Source organism: Callithrix jacchus, chromosome 12, assembly GCF_049354715.1.
Source record: "Callithrix jacchus isolate 240 chromosome 12, calJac240_pri, whole genome shotgun sequence".
NCBI classification, from domain to species: domain Eukaryota; kingdom Metazoa; phylum Chordata; class Mammalia; order Primates; family Cebidae; genus Callithrix; species Callithrix jacchus.
Window position 1 is genome coordinate 113,984,102 of NC_133513.1, and position 26,906 is coordinate 114,011,007.

Here is a 26,906-nt window from a genome sequence, read left to right on the forward strand (position 1 = left end):
GAAACAGGGGATGAAGGACATGACCTTTCATGTCTTTCTGTCCCCAAGGACCTTGGCCTATTGCCAGAGTACTTATTAGGGTCCAGGTAGATTTTTAAAATGAATAAATGGTCTCTACCATTCATATATTCATTTGGGCATTAAGTATTGGGTGCCTCCTATCATCAGTCAGTGTGTTTCAGTCCTGGAGCTTCAATACTGACCCTGATGGGCATGTCTCTACTGTGGGTACGAAAACAAATAGGCAGTTAGCAGGGCTGTAACTGCAGTATCTCTAAGAACAGCTGTGGTTTTTGCTCTGTTGAAAGAGAACACACAGTTTCTAAAGAGCTGCGTTGAACTTAGGTAAATGATTGTACTTTCTGAGCCTCCACCTCTCATTCATAGAATGGCCTAATAACTAGATCATTGTGTTGTTCTAGGGTTGAAATGAGGCGAGGTAGTGAAAGGCTTCCAGCACAGGGCCTGGCCCATGGGAGGCACTTGACCTCTGATCACCTGGCTGTCCTTCTGATGGAACGCTCCTCTGCCTGCTCTGCTTGGCATAGTTTCCTCCTGTTGATGAGGGAGGGCAGGCACTGACCAGACAGGCTGGTTTCCCACATCCTTTGTTTCAAATGGTCTTGTGGAGATGCACTTACATCCTCTGTAAAACACCCTTCAACACTAAGGTTTATTAAACTACTTAATGTTTAAGCTTCTCCCTCTTAGAGATGATACCAACTCTCTGAACATCACAAAATGAAAAATTTGTGTAGATTGACTCACCAGAGAACAATTGTGTCTTCAGTGCCAGAAATTATGAGCTTGTGTGGAGAAATGTATTATAATTAGCAAAGGTAAAAACATACAACACAAAAAGCAGGATCTGTCTTCCTGATTCTTTGTTTCTTTTTAAAGATTTTTGTTATTTGGTGCCAGTTTTGTATTTCTCGCAATCAATAGGATACAAAGATTTTCCACTTGGTTTAAAAGTCAACTGGGGATGAAGGAAAAGTTATGATATTGCACCTAAGCTAGTTCAATGATTAACCTTTCTTTGCAAAGGGAGAGTTTTGAACTCATCTGGGTTGCTGGAGAGAAGAATCACTGATTCCTTTCAGTGTCACCAGGCAGGCAGATAGCCTTGCTCATGGGCTGCACCTGGTGTCACCGCCTATGTCAGCTCCTTTTATTGTGGTGCTTTGCCTATTTACTCTCATTCACAACAGCCAGTGAGCATCACGAGTGTCAGAAACAGGGTGAAAAGCTACTACTTTCCTCTTCTTCCTAGTCTTTCCTACTCACAGACAGATCAACACATAAATATTAACAATCAGCTGCTACAAATAAGGAAAACCTGCTACAAGCCTTTGAAAATGAAGGGCATATGCTTTTCCCGCCGGTCACTCTGCCTACCTTCCTTCCCATCAGTAATAAAGGTAGGGGTATGTGTGTGTGTGTGTGTGTCCAACTCTGGAGAGCAAATGAACAAGTTTGCTACCCAGGACAGATAGACTCTGAATATCTGCACATCCCACTGGCTTGGGAGTTTTCTACTCATATTTCTGTTGTTGGTAGTGTTAGCAAGATACGAATACATGTGTCCTCTCATAATCCCCCTATTTAAAAATGTTTAATGCCCTAAGTCTTTGAATGCTCCTGTCTCAGTTTTAGTTCTTAGTCAAGCTGAAAGCTAGAATTGTGCTTAAAGGGAGGGTGGGCATGGAGGGGGCTGGGGGACAGACACTCACTTGGAGTGCATGCAGGTCATTAAACTTGTTCCATGCTAGAATAAACGGTTATACAACAACCTCCCCTCCCCACAGTGTGTCAAATGCTTGTTTTCTTTGAGAAGAGAGTAGGATGTCCTATGGCTAGAGTCAGAAAACATGTCTTTGACAGCCTTCCTGGTGTTTTGTTTTTTGTTTTTTTTCCCTCCCAGTTGAACTTGAATCTGAGCCTTAATGATTTAGAGTCCTAGAAATTCAGAGCTGGATAGAAGACTGCTCATGGGAGATTGCATCTTGATCCCCAAGCTGCCGGGAAGAAGTGGCAGAAAAATTGTGAAATCATAGTAATTCAGTATGGGTTGGTAGAGTTTAATTCTTCCTCAAGTAGTTATGGGCAAAACAGGAGTGCAAAAACCAAGGCTCCCCATAGCCCAGACATGCCCTTGGGCCAGAGGGAATGGCCTCAGAAGTCCTTTGCCAAAGGACATTTTGTTAGTTCAATAACTGTGTAAGTATCAGTAAGAAAGTGACGGGCTTAAGGTTTAGCATGCAATTGGAGCCTCATTGTGTAACTTAGGAAAGTAAGGGCACACAGTGATGTTTAAAAAATATTTAAAAACCCAATAGCGTGTGTCCAGGAAGACTGGCTGCTGCTGGGTGACCACAGGATCTAGGCTCTTGCAAAAATGCCTTGGAATTACTCCTCTCTTTAGAGAGGCAGAGGCTTCAACATTTTGGAGGGGTCACAGTGGGGGTCCTGGCTTCCACCATGTGGGAGAGAATACATTTTACCTACCCTTCAAAGAATGAGTCAGAGCCTGTGGTGCCAATGCTGGCCAAATTTGAGTTCCTGAGACAGAGAGATCAGGTGGAGGCTGAGGATCTCACCTCAAACCATTTGCCAGAGGTCTTGACAGTGGAGGGTTTCCACGGCTCTTTCGCTTCTCCATGCCCTGGATGTGCCCGGACCTGCTGCAGGCAGTATTAGTTGCTTGAGCCAATGACTCATATGTCTTAAAATCTCCAAGTCACTTTTTATAGGAACACATAAAAATTCCTGCTCAACGTCTGCCCTATGGTCATCGACTTTTTTGTTGGTTTGTTTGTTTCCCTGAGAGATGCCATTTCGACAACAGCCAAGGCTGCCTCTCCTCTGATTCAGATCTTGGAGACTTTCATCCATAGCCACACAAAGCCCCAGGGCAGTGTTTTTTTTCATGTGTGTGTGTGTGTGTGTGTGTGTGTGTATGTGTGCTTCCAGCATTTAGTGTAATTAGGTGGATAAACTTGCTAAGCCATCTGATTTGAATAAAGTCCATTATTCCTCCTGTTAGAGCTCAGGATGGGGCCAATACCAATGGGAGCCAACTCTCCAGCCTCCCTCTCCCAGGGATACCTCAAGGAAGAATGTAAATGAATAGAAGGAACAGAGGAAAGTGGATGAGGATAGAATTTTAAGAAGTTGTTGTACTTGCTAGGATGGTGGCCAAATAGGGCCACTTTGGAACATCATGTAAACCACTTCATAACCTCCCATCGTACTATCTAGAGCAGGGCTGGGCAATGCAGTTTCTTCTCACATGTTTTTACTTTAAGCAGAATACTTAATAGATATTGGCACTGCTCTGATGTTTGAGTGCCACTCATTATGCAGAAATGTTTCAGTGTACACCCCCTTCACATTTGCATTTACTTTCTTTTTCTGCATGTTTGTACCTAGGATGAACATGGTTTAATATTCCATTAAAATTTTTTTAAACCACTGTAACTTTGTTTAATTTGGTTGCTGAAATCTTGTGTTTGTAACTGAGATCACTTTTAAGAAGGGACATTCTTATTAGAGGTAATTTGGAAAAGCTGCAGGTTGTTCACTGTTTGGTACTATTGTAATTATCTTGACCTTACAGTTTAGGGTCCTACTTGTTTCAGTTACCATGCATTCTAAGTATTGTCTATCTTGTTACATAATCATGTGGTTTTCATGGTTGCAACCTGGTCCATTACATGGAAATGTCACAGCTTGCTTATCTGTTCTTTCGTACTGATCACTTTCAGTTTTTCGATATTTATCAATAACTTTGAGCAGAAAATCTTCTAGATTTCCCTTATATTTTATATTATTTCCTTAAGATGGACTTTCCAAGGTCTCTTACAAAGATGATGAATGTATCAGGCCAGGGCTTCTCCAGGTGCAGTGTGTGCACAGATGACTGATGGATGTTGTGAAATGCAGATTCTAACTCAGTAGGTGTGGGCTGAACCTGAGAATCTTCATTTGTCACAAATGCCTGCATGATGCCCAGGCTGTGGCTCAGGGCTTTGGGCAGGCTCCTAAAGTTGCTGGTGTATTGACATTGAGAGTACTTATAAGACTTGTTTTGCCAAGTCACTGTGTGGGCTGGTTACCTAGGAGCTCTGCCCCCTCAGAAATATTTTCTAATCAAGAAGAAAGTTTTGATTAGACTGATCTCCAGAGGGGTGGGAAACTGTAGCATCTGCCTTCAATAAAAGCCTCTAAGCTCAGTTGTGACTGCCATTAAAATCACCTGAGGAGTACACACACACACACTCTTTCTCTCTCTCTCTCTCTCTCTCTCTCTCTCTCTCTCTCTCTCTCTCTCTCTCTCTCTCTCTCTCTCTCTCTCTCTCTCTCTCTCTCTCTCGGCTCCCTCCAGACCACTACAAACAGAATGGCAGGCAATGGAACCTGGCTATCAGTATTTTTTAAAGCTTCCTGGGTATTAGAGGTGACTCTGTATAGCCAGGGTTGAGGACCATTGTTCTAAACCCACAGAAGACCCACCTTAAATCTCACCGAGCTCCCAACTGTGTTTTATATCTGATTGGATGAAAAGCTCGGGGCTTATATATGCCACACTCAGACTGCCACACTTTTGACAATGGATTTAGCACAGCCATGAGTTGTCTGCATTTCTAAAAAAACAATAACTGTAATTTCTGACGGCAGACAAGATATTTGCCATCACTGACTTCTCCATCAAACTTACTTCTCTGTAGCATTTGTTAATCCCATCTTAATGAACGACACCATTGTACACTCAGTCTCCCAAGCAAAAAACCTGGGGCTGATGTAAGCCCCTTTACTTTCCCATTCCCTGCAAATCTAAGCAGTTCTCACAGTCCTTTGTTCTGTATGTACTTGTTTCCTATAGAGTGTAACACATTATATTAAAATTATCCTGCAACTAGACCATGAGCCTCTTGACCCCAGAAATAGTATCTGATGCATCTTTTTATCCCCCACACCTAGTGCAGGGCCTGTCTAGCACAGGGTGGATTCTCCTGAAATAATTGCTGAATGAATGAATGAAATAAAATAGGTTTTGATTGCATGTAACCCTGGAAGATTGTGCTTATGGTTGAAAGTTTCATAGCAGCGTGGTTCTAGCAGGAACACAGATTGCTTAGATAGTGCCTGGTGCCAACATGGCCTTGCCCTGGGGGTGTGCAAGACAGCAGATGGAATGCCCAGCACGTCCTGAGTCTCTGCCACTCGCCACCTGCTAGAGTAACACCTGCTGTTTCTGTTTGGCAGTTGCCTTTTCTGGCCTTGGCTTCACGACGTTCTACTTGGCGGGCAAGCTGCACTGCTTCACCGAGAGTGGGCGGGGAAAGAGCTGGCGGCTCTGTGCTGCCATCCTGCCCTTGTACTGCGCCATGATGATTGCCCTGTCCCGCATGTGCGACTACAAGCATCACTGGCAAGGTGAGTCCCTGCCCAGGGCCTGACTAGTCCTCACTGCGGTTGCCACTCTCCTCCAGGGTTGGGTGTAGAAATGTACCCATTGTGGGGGGCTGAGTGCCCATTGTCAGAAACCAGAGGAGGCTGAAATGACTGAGTGGATACAATTTTGAAGCAAATATTCTGGTTCAAGTGAGGTCTGGCCTTTCTGGGGAAAGAATTGGAGCTCTTCTTCCTCCTTCGTGCTCCAGGAGACTGCTTGAGTCCCACCAGAATATCAGGCCCTTTGGTTTAGAGTCACCCTTGGCCTGAGACCCAAATGTGATTTTCCTGCTGGATCACTTGCCTCAGTCCTCAGACTTCATGCCAAGGGGTTTTTGGCTTCCTTTGCTTATCAAATTCAGCCTACAAGGACATATTTGTCACCATGGATGCTCTTCTGAAAGGTATATCCAGCCAGGAATTCATTCTAATAATGCTCCAAGCAGCAGCTACAAGCCTGGGGTGAGGTTTGCCTGTATATATATATACATATATCAGTCCTGGGATCATTGTTAAAAATCAGAATAACACAAACATGGGCGGGGCTTGTTCCTAAAATAGAACTAAACCATGCCATGTCTTCTGCAGAGAAGCTGCAGCTCACAGTCTTTCTGAAAGATAACCACCACCTGCCAGAGCAAACAGAGAGCCCAGATGGAGGTGATGTCCACAGGAGGTGTGGCCTCTGGGACCATGGGGTCTAGGGAAGGGTTTCCCAAGGGCAGTCCAAAGATCACCTTGATCGGGCTGCCCTGATCTAGGAACTGGGCTCTTTAGAGGTGCATCTGGAGCAGTAGCTTAGAATCCTCATGGTTAATAAGGAAGTCTATCATTGCTGATGAAGTTTAAGAAGCACTGGTAAGGAGCTCCACTATACAGTGTCCATTTTAACCAAACAAAGCAAAGAGAATGTGCTTGAATCCAGCTTCTTTGGGTGAATCGGCTTCCGCAATAGGTCTGTGACCCAAACCTCCTCTCCCTTTCCTGTTTCCCGGCTGTTGCTGGGCATTGTTCCCCTCTCCCTTTCCCTAGCTCTGCAGCCCGCTGCCTTGCAGGACTAACCTCTTAACACCTTTTCCAGGGTTGTGTTGCAGTGGTAATGAGGCAATGGATGAGGGCAGAGTTGAGGGAAACTCCTAGCTGAGAGCCCCTCCTTCTTGCTCTTCTCTGGAGACCTGTGCTCCTTCCAGCATTGCCCAGTTTCTGTTCCTTCCTGGTCTCAACCATATCCCATCCCCTCCTGGGAGCTCATGATCTAAGTGTCCCATAACCCCTGCAGCAGCTTTGGGCTGAAGGGTGAAGGGTATAGGGAAAGAGATGCTGACACGGTTTGGACAGGTGGATGCAGCAAGCATCAAATACTAGTGAGATCTGGGGCCCTCTTGATGGGGTGATCAGAAGAGGGTCACAGGGCTGGGGTCTGGGCCTGCCCTTGTTCTATTTTTATCAATGACTTGGATGAAATTCTGGATGATAAGAAGCCATATCATGAGACAGAAGGATGGAGAGAGTCATTGAGCCAAAGAAAAACAAAGGCACAGTTCACCCCCCTTGGAACTGGGAATGTTTTCCCACAGAATTGTTTCCTACCTATGTGGTTGGGCGTTTCCCCATGAAGAATACTACGGGGAATGGTCTTTAGTAGACTGCTTCTCACTGATCTCTTGTGAGCCAGTTTCTTTTTTGAGCACAGGAACAATGAATCCCTAAATATTTCACAGAGCTTTTCATAGATTGAATGAAATAATGGACCCAAATGTTCTTTGTAAATGGAAATGTACTACACACATGCAGAATGGTATCATTGCCGCTTAGGGCATTGTTTCTAAGGAAGGATGCATTGTGTTTCCCAAACAACCGACTTGGAGACAGACGGTTTTTTTGGAACATGATTTATTTGTAAGCTATGAATGCCAGCTTTTCACATTTATTCAACCACTTTGGATTTGGGGAATGACTGGGGGTTTCAGAATTGAATCAATTTTTCCTTTATCTTGGAGTCAGTAAGAGCCTTTGCATAGTGATTCTGTACTGACAACCTAGATGTGAGGCTGGCCTGTCTTCAGCACTCTCTGGCCCTACCTGTTTTGTTCCTCATTTTCTAGCTGTGGTGGTGTCACGTGGTGAAGTGAAGGAATGTGGAGTCACAGCTCTTGTCTTTTGGGAATGGTTAATTCATGCTGCTGCTGGTGTACCCAAGGCCTGCCGGCAACTGGGACTTTGAAACCGTTAGTATCCAACAGGCACAGAAAGGACCTTTGGGCAGTAGAGGCAGAATATTCATCCTCTGTGGGCCATTGGGAAAGCCAAGAAAGAGAATTTCTGTTCAGGATGGTTAGAACCATATTTGGGAATCAAATCAAAACCGCGTCGTGGTAGACTTCCGTAGCCCAAGCTGAACGCGCATCTGTTGGTACGGGTTATTGGTATGGGCCAGGGACAAGTTCAGCTCTGCCATTACATGTTCAACTGACACCCTTGGAGTCAGCCAGGAGAGGAACACAGCTTCCTTGGATGTCTAAAAGGCTCTGAGTTGGACTCATTTTACCTGAGTCCCCCTTCACTAGGCTGTCTGCCACTGTCCTCACCAGTTGTTTTCAACTGGGTGATGGAGAGGCTCACTGTACCTCTCAGGGGACATGGAGCAATGTCTGTAGACATCTTTTTGTTGTCACAACTCTGAGGTGTAGGTGCTACTGCCATCGTGTGGGTGGAGGGTTAGAGACTAGGGATGCTGCTCAATGTCCTACAACTGCAAGACCCCCCACCCCCCACCCCCCAACAAGGAGTTATCCAGCCCCAAATGTGAATACGGCCCAGGCTGAGAATCCCTGTTCTACGTCATACCCCAGCTCCATGTTTCTTTCCCCTGCTCCATGTTAAGAAGCAGCAGTGCTCTGGGAGAGGGAAGTTTTGTTCATTCAACACTCAGTTATTAAGGGAGAAATCAAGGAGGCCTCAAAGGTTTTCCGTTGGGAGGAGGGATGCAGAGTGAGGTCTTCAACTGCAGTGTAGGTGGATGTTGGAGGCAGGATGCCTGATTAAGATAAATAACTTGTTTTCCTTTGGTGAACTGAGCTGCCCAGTGACCGTGGGCGGGGGCCATCCATCATGGTGAAAATTCACATGGAGCCCCATTGGCATCAGCAAAACTCAAGTCCGCCTCATTATAGACTTTAGTTAACAGCATTCACGTTATGAGATTTTATGACTCCATTTCAGTTTTGATTTAAGCAACTGTGCCTAATGTGGAAATACATCCAATTACTCGATTACACAGCCATATCCAATAAATAGTCCATAATCTCCAATGACTCTCTGTCCATTATCATGGTTATCTTCTGTTGTTGACACCCCCTGGTCTTTTCTGTCTCCCCAGCCAACTTCAAATATAAAAATCTATTGTTTTATTAAATGAGGAAAATACAGAGGCACAGGCCATGGCATAGGGAAGGATGCATGAGACATTTAGCAGAACTTCTCCAGACACTAAACCAGCTGGATTAATGCTGAATCTCTATGTGGGTGATGTGTCCTGTGTCCTTGTGACATTCTGGCTGTTAGGTCAACTGGAAGCCGGAGAGTTTCATAGATGATGCTAACTGCAAAGCTCAGTGCCCTCTCAAACAGGCTCACCTTTGTGATTAAGTGTGTTTCACAGTGCTCAAACTCGTAGAATCCCCATGCTAGGGAAAATAACTGCAGAGAAAGAGTGCAGCATGTCCTTAAACCGACTTCTGCCTCTCTCACCCTTTCGTGTGATTACGATTTCTTGTCAATGGAGGGTTACAGCTACTAGTGGCAGGATGTGTTGTTTGCTCCATCACTGGGCTTAATAATGAGCTCCCCTGACCACCTCAAGTCCCTGCATCTGAAACCAAGCTCTCTCCATGTGACTAGGTTTGGAGATAACATTTGAAATACTTGTTTCTCTAATCATAGGTCATTCTAAGCAGCCCTGGGTGCCTGTGTGGTATTTCATTATAAGAGGGAGCATCCTCCTCCAGAGGTAATCTAAGGGAACGGGCCTCAAAGAATGAAACAGTCATTTGTTCCCACCCAGTCTAAGGTTGGAAAGCATCTCGGTCAGTCACAGATGCAGTTGTCTCACTGGGCTGAAGTTCTCAAGATGGCCGTCATTGCCTTTGCCTGCTTCCCCGACTGGGCGGTGAAGGGTCTGTGATTTGAAATGAACTTAATGTAGTTACCAAACTTCAGGAGATTATTGATCCTCCAAATGCAGGTGGTTTGGTGGTTGGATATGTGCTGGACTGTTTTGTGTGCCACAAAATGCTTCTGGCCTCAAAAAGTCAGGGAGAAGCTATTCCCTTTGGAGAAACCTTTGTTTCAAAGCCTCATGGCATCCTGCAACTCACAGGACTCTCTTGAGCTCTCCTTCCTTTTGGTACTGATAAACTCAGTAGCCCCACAGGATGGGATCTTTCCCTGTTCAGTGTCACAGAGCCATTACATGAAATCAAACATGAGCATCAAGCAGAGTAAACTTTATTCCATGGCCAAAGAATGGAGGAGTGGAAACACAGCTCTCAGATGAACTTTTCAGTTAGTGAGGGGTGAAGGGATTAAAATATTAGGGTTTCTCTAATGAAGAGGTCAGGAAGTAAAATCTAGAGGAGGGATAGTTGGTTCTTTTTCTGTAAATGGACCGTGAACTTCTGGGAACCAGAGCGCTGCCTTCCTTTTATGGCTTCTTCCAGTTGTTGTCATGGCAATTGTCAACTGTCATGGTGCTGATGAGAGTGTCGTTTGGCATGGAAATGAGATTCCAGTGAAGCCTGACGTCTTCTTGAAGTTCTTCAGTCAGCTATCTTGGTTTTAGCCAGTTTCAGCCAGTCCAGGTACAAAGGGAACTATTTTCCACAGGTGTCCCATTTCTTAAAGATAAACAGAATTAGAGAGGGGTAGAAATTCAGCTATGTACTTACTCCCCTTCCCCTTCCCTCCCCTCTGTGTCTGTCTATTCAGCTATGTACACTCTCCCCTTCCCTCCCCTCTGTCTGTCTTCATCTCTCCATCTGCTTCTCTCTCTCTCTCTCTCTCTCTCTCTCTCTCTCTCTCTCTCTCACACACACACACACACACACACACAGACACACACACACACAGCTGAGGGACATACACTGTTAACTAGGCCTGCCTTGTGCTGTCAGAAGCAATCTGTAGGTTTTCTAAATGAAACAACTTGAAAAAGATCCCTTGGAACAATATGATAGTTTCTGCCAAAAACCTGCCAGCCCCGGGTGGAACAAAAATACTTAGATTCTTCCTCAAATATCCTCAGTCCTGAGTGAATTGATCTCACCTCATTTCCCTCCACAGCCGGCTGCTCTGTGTGGCAGGGCCCACAGTCACATTCACCATCGGCTGCCAACCCCCACCTCTGTCTGGGAACCTCTGAGTCTTGACTGCCCTTCTAAGTCCACCCACCTCTGTGTTGGTGCCCAGGAGAGCATGAGAAGCCTCAGTCCCCGGCTCACCCCTCCCTCTGGTCAAAGTCCACTGCAGAGTGTGCTTTCAGCCTAAAGCGAGCCATCCTCAGTCCTCTTCCTGCCTCCAGGATAGCCCTGGTGTCTCCCCATTATGGAATTCCCAGGGAAGATGGACGTCGATGGCTCCCAAGTCTCACTGGCCTCCTTCCTTTGTTTTACTCAAGGGAACCCGTCTCTTCTCAGCTTTCTTTGGCTTTCTGTGCTCAGCATGTATGTATATATATAGACTCCAGGTTTTCCTTCCCACTCTGGTCTGGTGATCACCACTTGTTGCCCGAATCATCGCAGAAGCCTCTTAGCCTGACTCCCTCCTTCCTTCTTTGCCCCTCAACTGCAGTTGGAGTGTGCCTTTAGAGCTCGAGTTAGCACATGTCACTCCTGCAGAAATGGTGCAGTGACTCTCATTTCACTCCACATCACAGACCGTGTCCTGCCAAGGCCCACAGGATCTGCTCCCTCCGCACCTCTCTGATGCTGTGGTTACGCTACCTGTCCTCCTTGTTCACAGTATTGCATCGCTTGAGCTTCTGGCTGCTCCTTGAACAGGCCCATCCCCTCCCACCTCAGAGCCTTTGCACAGGCTCCACTTTGTGCCTGGAATGCTCTTGTTGAGATGTGGGCATGGCTTGTTCCCCTTCTCCCTCTTAAACTGGGCTCCAGTGTCACCTTCTCAGTCCTGTGATGCCCCTTCCTCACATACCATGCCCCTCATGCCTTGTACATTTACCACCTTCTGACAAATGAAATAATTTAGTATGTATTGACTATTGTCTGTCCCTAACCGCTAGAACGGGGTGGGCAAACTTCGTAAAGGATCAGATAGTCAATATCTTAGGCTGTATGTGGCCGTGCGATCTCTGTTGCAACTACTCAGTTTGGCTGTAGTGCCCAGAAGTGACCATAGAAGATATATAAAGGAATGGGTTCACTTCGTTTACTGGCCCCTGCACTAGAATATGATCTCCATGTGAGCAGGGATTTGGGTCTCTCTTGGTGGCATGGCACATAGTGGGAACTTATATCAGGGTCCTGAGGCTGCCAGAGCAAAGTATCAAAAACTGGGTGGTTTAGAACAACAGAAAGATACTGTCCCACCATTCTGGAGGCTGGAAGTCTTTGGCAAAGCCACCCTCTCTCTGAAATCAGTAAGGGGAGGATCCTTCCCTGCCTTTTCCAGCTTCTAGTAGCCCCGGATGTGCTTCCGCCGATGGCAGAGTAATTCCAGTCTCTACCTCTCTCCTCCCCTGGTGTTTTCTCTGTGTGTCCTCACATCCGCTTCCCTCTTTGGGTTTCTGTCTCTGTGTCCAAATTTTGCCTTTTTGTAAGGACACTAGTCCTTATATTGGATTAGGGCCCACCCTGATTATCTGATTTTAACTTGATTACTCCCTATTTCCAAATAAGGTCATGTTTTCAGGTCCTAGGGACTAGGACTTCTACATATCTTTCAAAAGGACACGATTAATTTATAACAGTGTTCAGTAAATACATGCTGAATAAATCAATGATTTCCACTAAATCGTATTCCTTTCTTACTAGTATCATTTTTTCTTTGTACTGGTTTTACTATAATTAACTTATTCTCTACAAGTTCTTTCCTTTTAAAAATAAACGGTTATACTATAGACCAACCAACCTTCCTTCCTTCCCTCCTTCCCTCCCTCCTTCCTTCCTTCTCTCCTTATCTACAAGTTCTTTCCTTTTAAAAATAAACAAAAGGTTACACTATAAACCTTCCTCCCTCCCTCCCTTCCTTCCTTCCCTCCCTCCCTCCCTCCTTCCCTCCTTCTCTACAACTTCTTTCCTTTTAAAAATAAACAAAAGGTTACAGTATAAACCAACCTACCTATCTTCCTCCCTCCCTTCCTTCCTTCCTTCCTCCTTCCTTCCCTCCCTCCCTCCCTCCCTCCCTCCCTCCCTCCCTCCCTCCCTCCCTCCCTCCTTCCTTCCTTCCTTCCTTCCTTCCTTCCTTCCTTCCTTCCTTCCTTCCTTCCTTCCTTCCTTCCCTCCCTTCATTCCTTCCCTCCCTTCCTTCCTTTCCTCTTTCCCTCCCTGCCTCCCTCCTGTCTCTTGTGCCTGTATACCAGGCATGTTCTCCACGGGGCTCAGTACTGAGTGGGATGGACACAGCTGCTGTCCTCTCAGCTTACACTGTACCAGGTCTATTGTACATCCTTCTTGCTAGGTAAGGTCTTTTATAGAAACTCAAAATCACAGAAACATGAAGCTTTACAAGTAGTAGAATTACTGGAAATTATAAAAAGAACAACAACAGAAAAACCACAGGCAGTCGTTGAGTTTGCCAGAGCTGATTTTTGCCCTAGTACTTTGGGTCATGGAGCGCAAGGCATGCAAGGTCCCAAGTCAAGCCAGCTTAATGATGTTGGAGGCTGTGATGGTGACAGGAAGGATGGTCTTCCGTAGGACGTGGCAGCACGTCTTCAGAGGCCTTTCTGCTTCTGTGTGCCACAATAGATGAAGACAGCCTGGCACCTCAGTATGGCAGAACTCAAAAGGTCCTTTCCTGTCTTTTGACCTCATGATGAGGGGGCAGGGTTTTGTGAATTTTATAGGTAAGGATTCGAATCCAGGTTGCTTGATTCAGAGTCACTCTTTCCACTTCCATTGGAGCTTGTCTGCTCACCTAGTGTCAGTTCTGTCCTTCCTTTTTAAAGAATAGCTTTCTTTATAATTCTCAACTATAAAATTCTCCCTTTTAAGATATAGAAACATTATTATATATCCGGAGTGGTACAACCATTACCACTATCTAATTCTAGAACATTTTCATCACCCCAAAGAAACCCTTATCTCTCAGCAACCACTTCTCATTCCTCCATGGCCCAGGCCCTGGCAGCCACTGATCTACTTTTTATCTCTATAGGTTTGCCTGTTCTGCACATTGAATATAAATAGAACGGTACAATATGTGGCCCTTTGTGGCTGGTGATGTTGATTCTTTAGTGCCTCTTGTAGATGTTGTTTGATGTCAGCTCCTTATTTGCTGAATAAAAGTCCACTGAGCTCTGGGAAATAAGTAGGAATGAAACATCCCAGAGTCCTAGACAACAACATGTAGTCAGGGAGATAGACTCAGAAATAGGAAACCCCACTGGTGGTAGGTGTAAGGCCACAGAGTGCATAGATGGCAGCCCAGAGAAAGAGCAGGGCCCCTGGTCCATGCCAAGGGCTCCACAGAACCACAAAGGGACATGGAAAACATTCTGCTTCACCCTATGACAGATGACGGGTCAATTTGTGTCCTGTAGTCTTACAAAGCTGCTACCTCTCTCTTAAAAGACAGGTCTACCTTCAGTTTCTCATATTTACCAAGCCTCCCTTGTCATCAGCACCTTCACTCATACCCTTCTCTCTACCTGGAAAACCACAAGTGCCTTCCTTTCCTCTACTCCTCAGCTTCCCCCTGTTGACTCTTGCTCATCCTTCAGGTCTTAGCCTGATGGTCATGTCCTCAGCAAAACCCCTGCTCCAGAATAGCCCAGGTCTCTGTGCTGGGGAAGCTCACAGACCTTCACCCATTTCCTTCATGGTGATTATCATTACTGATAAGGCTGTCATGGTTTAGTGTCTGTCTTGCCCCATAGTTGGAAACTCTGGGATAGCAGGGACTTGTCCCATTTGTTCAGCCTGTGCCCTAGGCTTGGCTGTCACGTCTGACACCTGATACATATGCAATGCATGTGTATGAATGAAGGACATCAGTTCTAAGTAAGGAGACAGAAGTATTTTGGATTTCAAAGACACAGAGATCCATTTATTTCCCTTTTGAGACTTCCAGTTGATTCGGGGCCAAGTTAATCCCAAGTGCTTTTCCCCCAAGAAGGGCTTTCTTGTCCCCTGCTTGCCTGTCTATCAAGAGGATACAAATGTGATTTTATTAAAATAGCAATAGCCCACTTGAGGCGATTGATGACAGGGTCCTTCAAGTGCTATTACAAAGGTGGATCTGGTTCACCACCTTTGTAATAAACACAGCCCAAAAATGACGTTGCTGAGAAGCAGCTTAGGGAGACTGTTCATTGCCCTTGTTACTTCTGCTAACTCCCATAGCACCTGTGATATCACTTTTCACTCATTCCATTAAAGGGGAAAACAGAATTGGCAGGAATTGTCATTTCCATGCATGCTGCTATGTCAGTAAGTCTGGGAAACATTCCTGGAATGGTCTGATGTCTTTTGGTCAATGATCCACCTAATGAGATGCTGTGCTACAGAAAATAGAATGTTGAATGGTGTTATTTGTGGGTTTTGCTCTTTTGTCTGTTTAGTCAATGGCTCAAATGCAGATGTTGTGGATCATTTTAGATGCTAATAAAATTACCCCAGCGGGCTGTTTCCTGCGGTTAGAGGAAAAACTAAACAATCTTGCAACTCTAAGACCTTGAACTAGAAAAAGGCCTCGCACATTTTATAGGCTAGTGCCTGTAGGCTGGTGAAGAGATTCTTCATTTAAGCAGTTTTATATTATCATGTTAATTACACCCTGTGGCCCTGCTCCAGAATATTTCTTGGGTGACAAATGTGTTTTAAGAGGTTTATTTGCAATGCTATGAAAATGTAGCCATGCCAAAGAGGTGAGAACTGTAAAGCGCTAAGTCGTGTGTGAGGAGAAGGATGGCAGAGGATGAAAAAGCCTCCAGCAGTTCTGGAGTAGAATGTGAGAGGAATGGCATAGGATAACAAGGATGGATACTGTTTTTATGTCCTATTTGGCATACTCCATGAAATGATCATTTTATTAAATTATCATCACATTATTAAATTATCATAAAATGATCATATTATTAAATTATCATCACAGTTCAATGAGGTGGATATTGAGAGCTACATTTGAGAGATAAGGAAACTCAGAGAGGAAAAGCAACTTGCCCTGATAGGGACGACTGCAACGTCTTAGCCTTAGGATTTCTCAGCATGGCAGATTCTTGGGTTGGGGTGAGGGTAAGTGGTGGTTACTTTACCACAGCCCCAGGAGCCTCCAAATGGCCAACAGTTCTTCTCTTGGGGAATGGGTCTGCTGCCTCATCCTCCTCTTCTTCGTTCTTGGGAACGCCTCCTGCTTTCCCTGTTGTCTTCCAATCCTATCCTACCCTGATGGCTGCTCACCAAGTCTGAGCAGACACGAACTTGTATTCCTTGCCTTTCTTGCCTTTCTGCTAGACAGCTACTGTGCAGACACACTGTGTTCATCAGTTGTTTAAGCCTAAACTCCTGTGGGGAGAAAGCAGGGACAATTATTTGGTCTCTCCCTTTGACCAGTTAGAATGACTTTTGTTTCTAAGTGATATTTTATCTCAACCAAGAAAAGAATATGACCTGTTTTCTTTTCTTTCTTTCTTTCTTTTTTTTTTTTGAGACAGAGTCTTTCTCTGTCACCCAGACTGGAGTGCAGTGGTGTAACCTTGGCTCACTGTAATGTCTACCTCCTGAGTTAAAGCAAATCATCTGCCTCGGTCTCTGGAGTAGCTGAGATTAAGGCACATGCTGCCATGACCAGCTATTTCTCTTTCTTTCTTTATTTTTATTTTTTAGTAGAGATGGGGTTTCCTCAGGTTTCCCAGGCTGGTCTCAAACTCCTGAGTTCAGACAATCCACCCTCCTCAGTTTCCCAAGGTGCTAGGGGATATGACCTATTTTCTAAATGCACCTTGATAGAGTCTTCAAATAATCTTGATGTGTGGCCTCAGTAGGCTGACTCAGGATCAAATTCCAGGAACACTTATATAACAAGGCATCTTAGCCACCTTGCACTTGCGGTTCCAAGCTCATATGTTACTGATGAGGTCATCAAGAGGACCAGAATGGAAAAGGGGCACACCCCAAAACACTCAGGACCACAACCCAATCTAACCCTGAGTTACTATGTATCCATTTCCCTCAACAAACATAATTATGCTGTGAACAAGGAATTGGCCAAGTTGTTGAAGGAATCAACAGCCAACCCACATAGAGTTTTGAGTCCAGCATTAAACATTAAACAATTGCACAGTGTGTCATTGTTCTCAACTCTGATTGCATGGGGAGTGGGGAGAGGTTATTAACTTGTGTAACTGGGAGACTTGGTCTAGTCCGGAGGTCAGATGAGGTTATTGAGTTGAGCTCTGAAATATGAAAAGAGATTGATTAAGGGAAGGTGTGAGGAGAAAGGAATTCCCAGAAATCCAGGATTAGAACAGCACATGTTGACCTCCAGGAAGGGAAGAAGCACATGTATTTGAGGAACAAAAGGGAAGCCCATGGCTTTGGAAGGCTGGGTGAAGGGGAAATGGCTGGGATGGTTGGCAGGGCCAGGATTGCAGCCTTGAATGACATAGGGGCTTGGCAGTTCTCGTACAGCAGTAGGAAGGAGTCAGCCAAGCAGGAGAATGGCTGTACCTATTTGCTCCTGAGAGAATATCACCAACTGCTGTGTCCCAAGTCCAGCTCCAGAGCGGTGACTGGGCTCTTGGTCTGCATGCACTAAAAGCTTATGCTACCATCACAGACATGTCTAAAATAAAAGAGCTTTTCTTTTATATATGCTTCTCTTCCTGCTTTGCTATTGTGGATTAATAAAATTACATGCCTGAAATTACAAATTTATTTTAAAGAAGATAAAGCTATTAATTATAGAACCTCTGTTGTTTTACTATGAGCTTCATAGAGATGCCGAAAGTAGAAGCAATTCTGTGAAAGATACTGAAATATGAAAATATTGTCCCTGTCCTCAGAAATTACCCTGTTAGATCTAGATAGAAGCAGGATACATACTAATAAGATCACAAAAAGACTGATAGGCGTCTTCTAAGCATTGAACAGCTTGTTTTCTTGAAAGTTACATTTCCTTGATAATCATTCAAAATGTCACCCACAGGCGACACAGGGACATTAGTTTGTGACTTAAACTGAAGTCTCTATATAGTGTGTTGCTCACTGGGAAGTGTTGGGAAAATTATCACCCTGAGCACTGATCCTTCGGGCAAACTGTTGCCCTCTACCTGAATGCAGGTGGACACACACTTCAGGCCGTGGGCCTGCTGCATCCTGAAGGCTGGGACCTCAGAGAGTCATGTGGATATCAAGCCTGGAACGAACCTGCCAGGGAATGAGCACAGCACTATGGACCAGTGCAACTGCAGGATCAGGACTCCAGGGTTCAAGCCCAGTTCTTTCGGGGAAAATGAGTCTGATCCTGCCTGCCTATGCGAAGTCTGTACAATTCGGCAAGACAATAACTGTGAAATTGGAGACCCCCCAGCAGAGAATTGCAGTTCAGCCTGACAGCAACCTTAAAAGAGTTCCAAATCTTTTAGTTAGGGGAGATTTTCCACTGGACTAGAACCTATTTAGCAAAAATAACCCATAGTTAGTTAAAGTGAACACACACGCAGATACTAAGTGAGGGTTGCTGGTATGAGCTGCTTTTATGAGGTCTCTATTGAGAACTACCTGAATGTGCTCTTTGGCAAGGTGCTGCCCTGGGGTGGAGGGCTGTTATTCCCTGCAGATGCACCCTCCTGCCTTGCCTGCTCCCCTCTCGCCTCCCAGTTGGTAAGATCTGTTGGGTGTTGAGACCTCTGCCAGAGGTCTGCTGTGTTTGCCAACACAGGCATATCTTAAAATTTTTTATTCACTTTGTCTGTGACTCAGAAAGTTCATTTCATCCCTGGGAAACTACTTATCATGAGGCAGAGACCAGTGTGCCCGCTGGCTTTTTGCAGCACACCAGCAACATTACAGGACTCTGGTGGGAACTTACTAAAGAAAACAAATTATAGCTCCCGAGAGATTTAGATCCTACAGGGATGAGCTGAATTCTTCTTCCAGAATTTAGAATTGATTTCAAAAATCAGGAATACAAATCTGGGTTTATGCAATGCTCAGGTGTGAGTTAAAGAAATACAGGGAAGGGCCAGTGTGGTGGCTCACGCCTATAATCCCAGCACTTTGGGAGGCCGGGGTGTGCAGATCACTTGAGGTTAGGAGTTCGAGACCAGCCTGGCCAACATGGTGAAACCCTGTCTCTACTAAAAATACAAAAATTGGCTGGATGTAGTGGTGCGTGCCTGTAATCCCAACTACGTGGGAAGTTGAGGCAGGAGAATCACTTGAACCTAGGAGGGGGAAACTGCAGTGAGCCGAGATCATGTCGCTGCACTTCAGTCTGGGTGACAGAGCAAGACTCTTTCTCAAAAAAAAAAGCAAAAAGCAGTACAGGGAAAAAAGAATCAAGAACTCATTTTTTAATGTTTAAGTGTTTAAGTGCCAGGAATGATGGCAGTTTGCAGAGGCCACTACCATGGTTTCTCTTTCCTTTAGTCTTTCAGGGGGTCCTGTAAGCAAACCAGTTCCTGGAACAGGTAGCAAAGGTGCTTTCTGGAAAATGTAACTGGCCACATATGAACAAACAGTAACCCATTTTTCCCCCGCTCTGCTGTTTCCTGCCTAGATTCCTTTGTGGGCGGAGTCATCGGCCTCATTTTTGCATACATTTGCTACAGACAGCACTATCCTCCTCTGGCCAACACAGCTTGCCATAAACCCTACGTTAGTCTCCGAGTCACAGCCTCACTGAAGAAAGAGGAGAGGCCCACAGCTGACAGCGCACCCAGCTTGCCTCTGGAGGGGATCACTGAAGGCCCCGTATGACCAGTGTCCTGGGAGGATGGACTCTAAACCCTGGGCACATCTGCCACCCTGACATCATAACACAATAGAAATGGTTTTCTGTAGTGTATTTTTCATCAGTTGTTTCTCAAAGTCATCGTACTTCTGCTCCTGTTTCGCTGGTGTTCCTGCTACTTTAAATGTCTACTTTCAACATTCTTGAATTTGCAAGTGAAGGACACCAGGAACAATCTCTAAGAGACGCGAGGAAGACTCTGCGAAGGTGGGCTTTGGGCAGCTTGGCCGATTCGTCTATCTGAAATGTTTGCTGTAACAGCCACCTTCCTATGTTTTCATGGTTGTAAAACATAATAAAACCTCCCACCTGGAAGACTTGGTGTTGGCCCCCAGTGCAACAAGTCATTTTGAGATGCAGTGACCCAAACCCAGTTCTGTCTGTAGGTCATTCCAGGTGTTGAGCTTGGAAGCAAAGGCTCAGAACCTTTCTGAGTCATCAGCTTCTCATACCTCATGTCTCTAAAAGAGATTTGAAACTTTGAGTGACAGCTTGAGCATTACCAGGGCTTTTGAATCATTGAATCTGGAAGCAAATAAAATTAATAACTTCATGCATAGACCTCCACCAAACACGCTGAGCATGAAGACGCCTGAGAGCATGTGTGGGGGGATGAGGTCACTGCAATTCCCTGAGGGTTCATGGGCACCAAATCCTTCCCGTCTTTCAGCCTAAGTCTATGAACCAGTTCTGTAGCTCAACCTCATACAGTGAATTTTGAGGGGAGTGGGGCTTTACTTGGCTTTTCTACAAGAAGTGGTGTGACTCATCTCACAGATCAGAAACTTCATGCCTGGGGCCCATCTCAAGGGAGTGGCTGGGTGGCCACTGGAGGTAAGAAGCAGCTTCAGGCTGAGAGTTTTTCCCCTTTAGGATCTGAGTTTTGCAGAGCTCTGCTCTAAGGACTCTCTAGGTGGTGGCGTGTTCCTGTCCCTAGCTGGCAGGCAATGTTTCAGCATGGTAGAACTCTGGTAGAAGGTACAAGAACAGAATCAGGAATGTGCTGTGTCTTTCGCTCAGCTCTTTGCCTTCATCCAGTGCCTATTGGATGTCCCATGTGGTTCTTCAGATTCCTTGGCCTGGATGCTATGAGGTAATGCATCTATGCTATCTAGAGTGTCACTATGTTTTTTTCTTTTGGGATGGAGTCTCACTCTGTCGCCCAGACTGGAGTGCAGTGGTGCGATCTTGGCTCACTGCAACCTCCACCTCTGGGTTTGAGCTATTCTCGTGCTCAGCCTCCCAAGTAGCTAGGACTACAAGTGCCAGCCACCACGCCTGGCTAATTTTTGTACTTTTAGTAGACATGGGGTTTCACCACATTGGCCAGGCTGGTCTCGAACTCCTAGCCTCAAGTGATCCACCCACCTAGGCCTCCCAAAGTGCTGGGATTACAAGTGTGAGCCACTGCGCCCAGCCAAGAGTGTTGCTTTTGGGCAGTTAGCATAACAGACTGCATTTTGAGAGACTCGAGTGGCTGCCTAAAGTGTCAGCTGATCAACCCTGGGCTGGGTGTGCAAATTAGAAGCATCAGAATATCTTTGGTCAGCCATTTCTGTTAAGCTCCATGGGCTTACCCTTGGAGTGCATGTACCACTGACCATGCTCCATGACCCCCAGTGCAGCCCTCTCCAGCCCTGGTCCTTCCAAACTGGCTTTGGCACAGAGGCATGTGAAGTTCCCATGGATGGAGTAGCAGAGGGGGAGGCTTGAATTGACTTTCATCCAAAGTCAAGCCATTCATTTTTTAAAAAATTTATAGCAGTTACATTGGCAAGCAACTTTGAAGATGAATGTGAGATATTTTAAGAAATAAATCATAGCAATTAAAAAGATGTAATTTTAAATTCTGAGCTAAAATTCATATAAAATTAGAAAATTAAACAAAGCTTAACTGAAAACTCTAATTTTCAAAAATAAAGCCCAAAATAGAAATGTAGGAAAAGAATCATTTACTACTGTTAAAAACAAAACCCCTCCTGATGTGGCCCATATTCTTATTTGATCTTAGTTTTATCTGAGTAACAGAAAGCAGGAGGAAAGGGAAAGGGTTATACTTCAGTTAATGATGACTTAAAATTCTAGACCATAACGTGTAAATTTAATATAAATAATTTTATTTAAAGATAAATGGCCAGGAAGCACTCTACAAAGTAACAACAGAGAGTTATTAATGCTGATAATTCCACGGGAAATTCTAAGACTGTCCACATAAAAGCTTTGATTAAAATATAATTAAAATTACAAATGATGTAATAATAGGAGGCCAATGGTAGGATGCTCAGGAGCCGTAATGAACAGTGTAAGCCAGTTCGCAAAAGGCAGGCATTTGTGCAGAGCCTTATGTTTTAATTTCATGCTCTATTAATGTGAAGTAAATATAACATCACAATGCACCAACTAAATGGTGATGAGAACATTTATTCCTCAATCCCTGTTTCTTTTTGGATGTGGGGGTCTTAATTCGGTCTTTTTAGCAAAGCATGTTGCACACAGTGTGAAGAGCCCAAGCCCACCCTGGGAGCTGTGGGCTGCCAGGTTTTCTTCCTTCATTGAGTAAACTTACTCAAAATCCATGTTACAGACCAGCAGCCACAAGCTCAGATACCTTCAGGTACTAGGAAGGGAATGCAGTGAATGAGGCGGGTGGGGGACATTAAGGAATAGTGGAGACTGTGGAGGACTAAGAGCATACACCCCAGGAAAATGGTGCTGACCCTCTTTAGCTCCAGGTTGTTATTGCCAGTTAGAAAGACAGGCCCGGTATTGCCAGATCTTTTGATTTTTTTCAAGAGAAGTCAAGAATCTTTATTTTATATGAGAGCGTTTGATTTTACCTTGGGCAACTATTTCCATTGAGATACCTTAGAATGCAACTGACAATACACTCCAGTGAAAGAAGCTTAATCAGTAGGGGTTAAGATGAAAAATAATCAGAAATTGAGAGGTTCATGGTCTCAAAGCCCCCAGCCCTTCCCATCCTCTTATTCTACCATCTTCAGGATGCCAGTGATTCTCTCCTCATGAGTGGCTGCAGCATCCCCAAGAATCTCATCCTTATCCCATCATGCTCAAAGGCTGAAAGAAAGGAGCCCAGTTATGTAACAAGATAAATCTACTTGTGGGTCTCTCTTTGTCAAGGAGGAAAATGTTTCCCAGCATCCCGAGAAAGATTTCCTTTTCTTGCATTGGCTAGAATGATGTTGCATGTCCACCCCAAGAAGTCAGGAGGCTTGGATGAGGGAGTATCCAGCAATTTCAGTCTCCTTGCAGGAGGCAGATTCTACCTGCTTGGGAAAAGGGTTAAAGAATGGCTGTTGGGTTGACAATGAGCAGCGTCTATGACAGCACCAAACTTGTTTAATTGAAACTCAGAAATGGCACGTTGGTCACATACAAATGTAGAGCAGGCTGTTTGCAGGCTTCTTTAGGGGTCACATGACCTCTTAGTGGGTTAGAATCTCAGCAGAAGAGCTGGCTCTTTTGTCAATCTATTTAGCCCTATTGAATGGCCCTTCTCTTAAAGAGCTTTTCTAACTAAAGCCATGGTGCTTCAGGGAAACCCTCCATTTCCCTAAAGGTTGGGGCACATTCCCCTCAGCTTTACTTTTTGAAGATACTGTTCTTTTCCTTAAACTCACCGTTCTGTTCTCTCACTTCCCATTGCTTACGACTTAAGGTATGTCCCATTCTTTCCAGTTCAGTATGAATGGGTCACATCCACAGTTATCTTCTTTCTCTTCACATCTGGAGTTGACCCCACTTGGGAAGGCTCTTCCTTCCTTGGAAAAAATCTTCACACACAGGGCTAAGTTTCCAGGGACGATGACTGGCAAATTCTCCCTCCCACTCCCTACCCAAGCCTAGGTGAGCCAATCTCAGTCTCACTCTTAGGAGCTAGAACAGAGCTGAGCTACCTTAATGGTAGCATCTTAGAGAAGAAAACATAAGCCCCTACTTCCAGATACCCCAGAATGCCCCATTTCCTGCCTGCCTGCCTGAAATGGTTGCTCAGCTCTTCCTTCAGTATTGTGGGCCACTCAGAGCCTGCCAATGCATGCATTTTCCCTCCAGCTAGAGTTGCTTTCTGTTTCTTACAACTGAAACATCTTCTAAAGAAGAGCTTTAATTTGATCAGTTCCAGTTCCCCAGATGTGGAAGAGTTATTTCCAAAGGTTTATAGAGCATTGCATTGATGACACCGGGCTTCAAAATTCCACTCCCACCTATCAAAACCGAGCTTTCCAAAGGTTAGTTCATCCATCATGGAAACCCCACGTGGAAATTTCAGAGAATGCCTGGCAGGTAGTTAATCTAAACTGGCATGTTCCCCAAGTCTTTAGCATTTAGTGATTCCAAATTCTGGCACACACACAAAACAAAACACCCAGCTATAGTAGCATTTCGAGGGAAGTCTGACACAGCGCTTGGATCTTGCTCTCTGTTACCCAGTTCAAAACAAATAAAAGCAAAACGACAACAACAAAGCAAAAACACTTTCCTAAGTTTTAAAAAGTAAAAAAAAAAAGCAAAATTCCAATTTCAGTGTGAAATTTACCATGAATTTTAAAGATGTGTGCCTCTTTGGGGAATATTTTTTCCCTGACACGTGTGTTTGTGTTTACACGTTTAGAGCTTTGACGGGCATGTCCTATCTCTTCTCAGCACACCATGTGCTTGGGGACGTGTACCTGCTTTGATCTAGAAGAATTGTTAATATATTATAAAATGGCTTTGAGAGACCCTGGCTATAACCAACCTAGGCCAAAGGATAAATACTTTAATGTAATTTGCACTATTGCTGCTGTGTGGGAGTAGAGGAAATGAAGAACTAGAAATCCAGAAGCAGTTTTTGTGGGTGTGAAGGCAGAGGAAAAAAAGAGATGGCCTCAGACCAGTGTTTCTCAAAGGGCATTTCACAGAACTGGTCCAGCTTCATGAAAATAGATTCTAAATTCTCCTCTTACGGATCCAAATGTAAAATAGCGTATTAAAGGTCCTGAAAAGTCCTGCAGTGAAGAAACTGTTTTCACTGTGAAACATGCCCCTTTTCATTCCTTGTTGGCGTCTTTTCATGCCCGTGCTTGCAGTGGTGCTGCCATGACTACTTGCCAGTGGATTCTGTAAAGAATCAGGAATAATAACGCTCCCAGCGACAGACAGTGACTGTAATATCTTAACACAATGTATGCTGAGCGATGGGTGGTGTCTCTTCTTGTTATGTGTCTCCTCTTTCTTTGCCCTGGAAAGATCCCCAGACTGACACAGAACACAGTCACGGATGCCCTGGGGACATCATACACTGTGATGCTAAATACCTGCTTTTGTCTACATACAGGGTGCTCTTCAAGGATGATATGAAGGGTGAGAAGCACTTAGCATGGACCAGGCAGCCCTGGGAACATCTCTGCCACTTAACCTTGAGCAAACTGTATCATACCCATGAGCCTCAGTGTCTGCATCTGCAAAACAGGAATACCACCAACCCTATAGGACCTTATACAATGGTTTAGCGATTAAGAATGTATTAGGTTGGTTGATGCAAAAGTAATTGCGATTTTGCTATTAACAGTAGTTGTCAAAATACCAATTACCTTTGCAATAACATAATAAGATATCAGAGCATGATAGTTGTGATTATTGCAGAATTCCTGGGGTATCTGAGACGTGAATAAAGCACTCAGCACTGAAACTCTCTTTTCTTAGTCTGCTCAGGCTGATATGATATTCTGTTTTCTAGAATATCATAAACTGGTGGCTTATAAACAACACAAATGTATTTCTTACAGTTCTGGAGGCTGGGAAGTCCACAATCAAGGCATCTTCAGATGGAACGTCTGGGGAGGCTCTGCTTCAGGGCTCATAGACCCCTGTCTTTTTACTATGTCCCCACATGGTGGCAGGGACAAGGGAACTAGTTGGGGTCCCTCTTATAAAAGCACTAATCCCATTAATTAGAGTTGTCCCCTTATGAGCTAATTACCTCCCAAAGGGCTCCACCTCTCAATACCATCACAATGGAAATTAGCATTTTGACATATGAATTTGGGGAGGACATAAACACTCAGTCTGTAGCATCTCTGAAGAGTAAATAGCAATTCTGATATAAGTAGGAAAATTTCACTGGCAACACTGTTATGGCAATCAGGTATTAAAACCCTAATTGAATTGTAATCCCTCTGTTAATTGCTGCTGCCACTAGTAGGTAATGATACAATTTATCCTCTTAGGGAGCCAGATTCCCCTTATAAGAAGGTTGCATTAATAATACAGCAAAATTCATTGTGTTGATTTTTAGAAAAAGTAATATACCTGAGAGGTATTCAACCTAAGTCAGATGTTGCTCCAGGCACCAGCTATTTGGGAGAAAAGGGCCCACTGAGCCCAAGGCAGGCCAGGACAAGCAGCTTTGGGGGTGCTATGGAGTGAGAAGCCCCCATACACCAAGGCTTACTTCTTAGCAGGCCTCCTGAAAGAATAGGAGCAGGAGAGGGGCAAGGAGAACCTCCAGCTATTCAAGAAGCAGGGTGAGCTAAGCTGATGGATACTTGAATTATGGGAGAAAAATGTGAAATTAGAAAAACCTGTGAAAAGACCCAAGGGCTTATGAACCTCTTAGGGATTACAGAATGTTTTCGTTCACATGGAACGAAATTGGGTAAAAAGTGTTCGTACCTGTACACCAGGAGCCAGTGAGTATGCAGAGAGAGCTTCAGTGAAAGGAGAGTTTTAGAAAATGATGGACCCAGTCTTACTTAGGAATCAGATACCTCCTTGCACACATGTGTGCACATGTACAGACACACACACGAGAGAGTGTCTGAAGGTGAATAGTTATATAGCTCTCCCTAGATCATATAAACTGTGTCTCACTTGGACTTGCCATTGCCTGAAGCAGACTTTGTAGAACATTCTGATCTTCAGCTGATTATCCTGGCCTCCCAGTCAGCCCTATATCTGTACCCTGGAGCTCAAGAAAGATCCCTTCCAGGCCCATTGGCTCACACTTACAATCCTAGCACTTTAGGAGATGGAGACAGGAGGATCACTTGAGGCCAGGAGTTCAAGTGATGGGCCATTTTGTAGAGATGGTGTCTCACTATGTTTTTCAGGCAGGAGGATCACTTGAGGTCAGGAGTTCAAGTGATGGGCCATTTTGTAGAGACGGTGTCTCACTATGTTGTCCAGGCTGGAGGATCACTTGAGGCCAGGAGTTCAAGTGATGGGCCATTTTGTAGAGACGGTGTCTCTCTATG

General features: G+C 44.7%; 1 protein-coding gene across 10 annotated transcripts in view; it reads left to right on the plus strand.

The window, feature by feature from the left end:
• Window positions 1–26,906, plus strand: part of PLPP4 (phospholipid phosphatase 4) — a 187,244-nt gene that overhangs the window by 124,356 nt on the left and 35,982 nt on the right. For 8 of the 10 annotated variants that reach the window (XM_035269273.3, XM_009010388.5, XM_002756664.5 and 5 more), the window contains 2 exons: window positions 5,269–5,439; window positions 19,417–20,203. In XM_035269273.3, coding sequence (XP_035125164.1) covers window positions 5,269–5,439; window positions 19,417–19,616 — 371 coding nt within the window. In that variant the 3' untranslated portion in view covers window positions 19,617–20,203. Of the gene's footprint in view, window positions 1–5,268; window positions 5,440–19,416; window positions 20,204–26,906 lie in introns of those variants that run through there. The other 2 variants (XM_054243379.2, XM_035269275.3) reach the window with 2 other exon arrangements.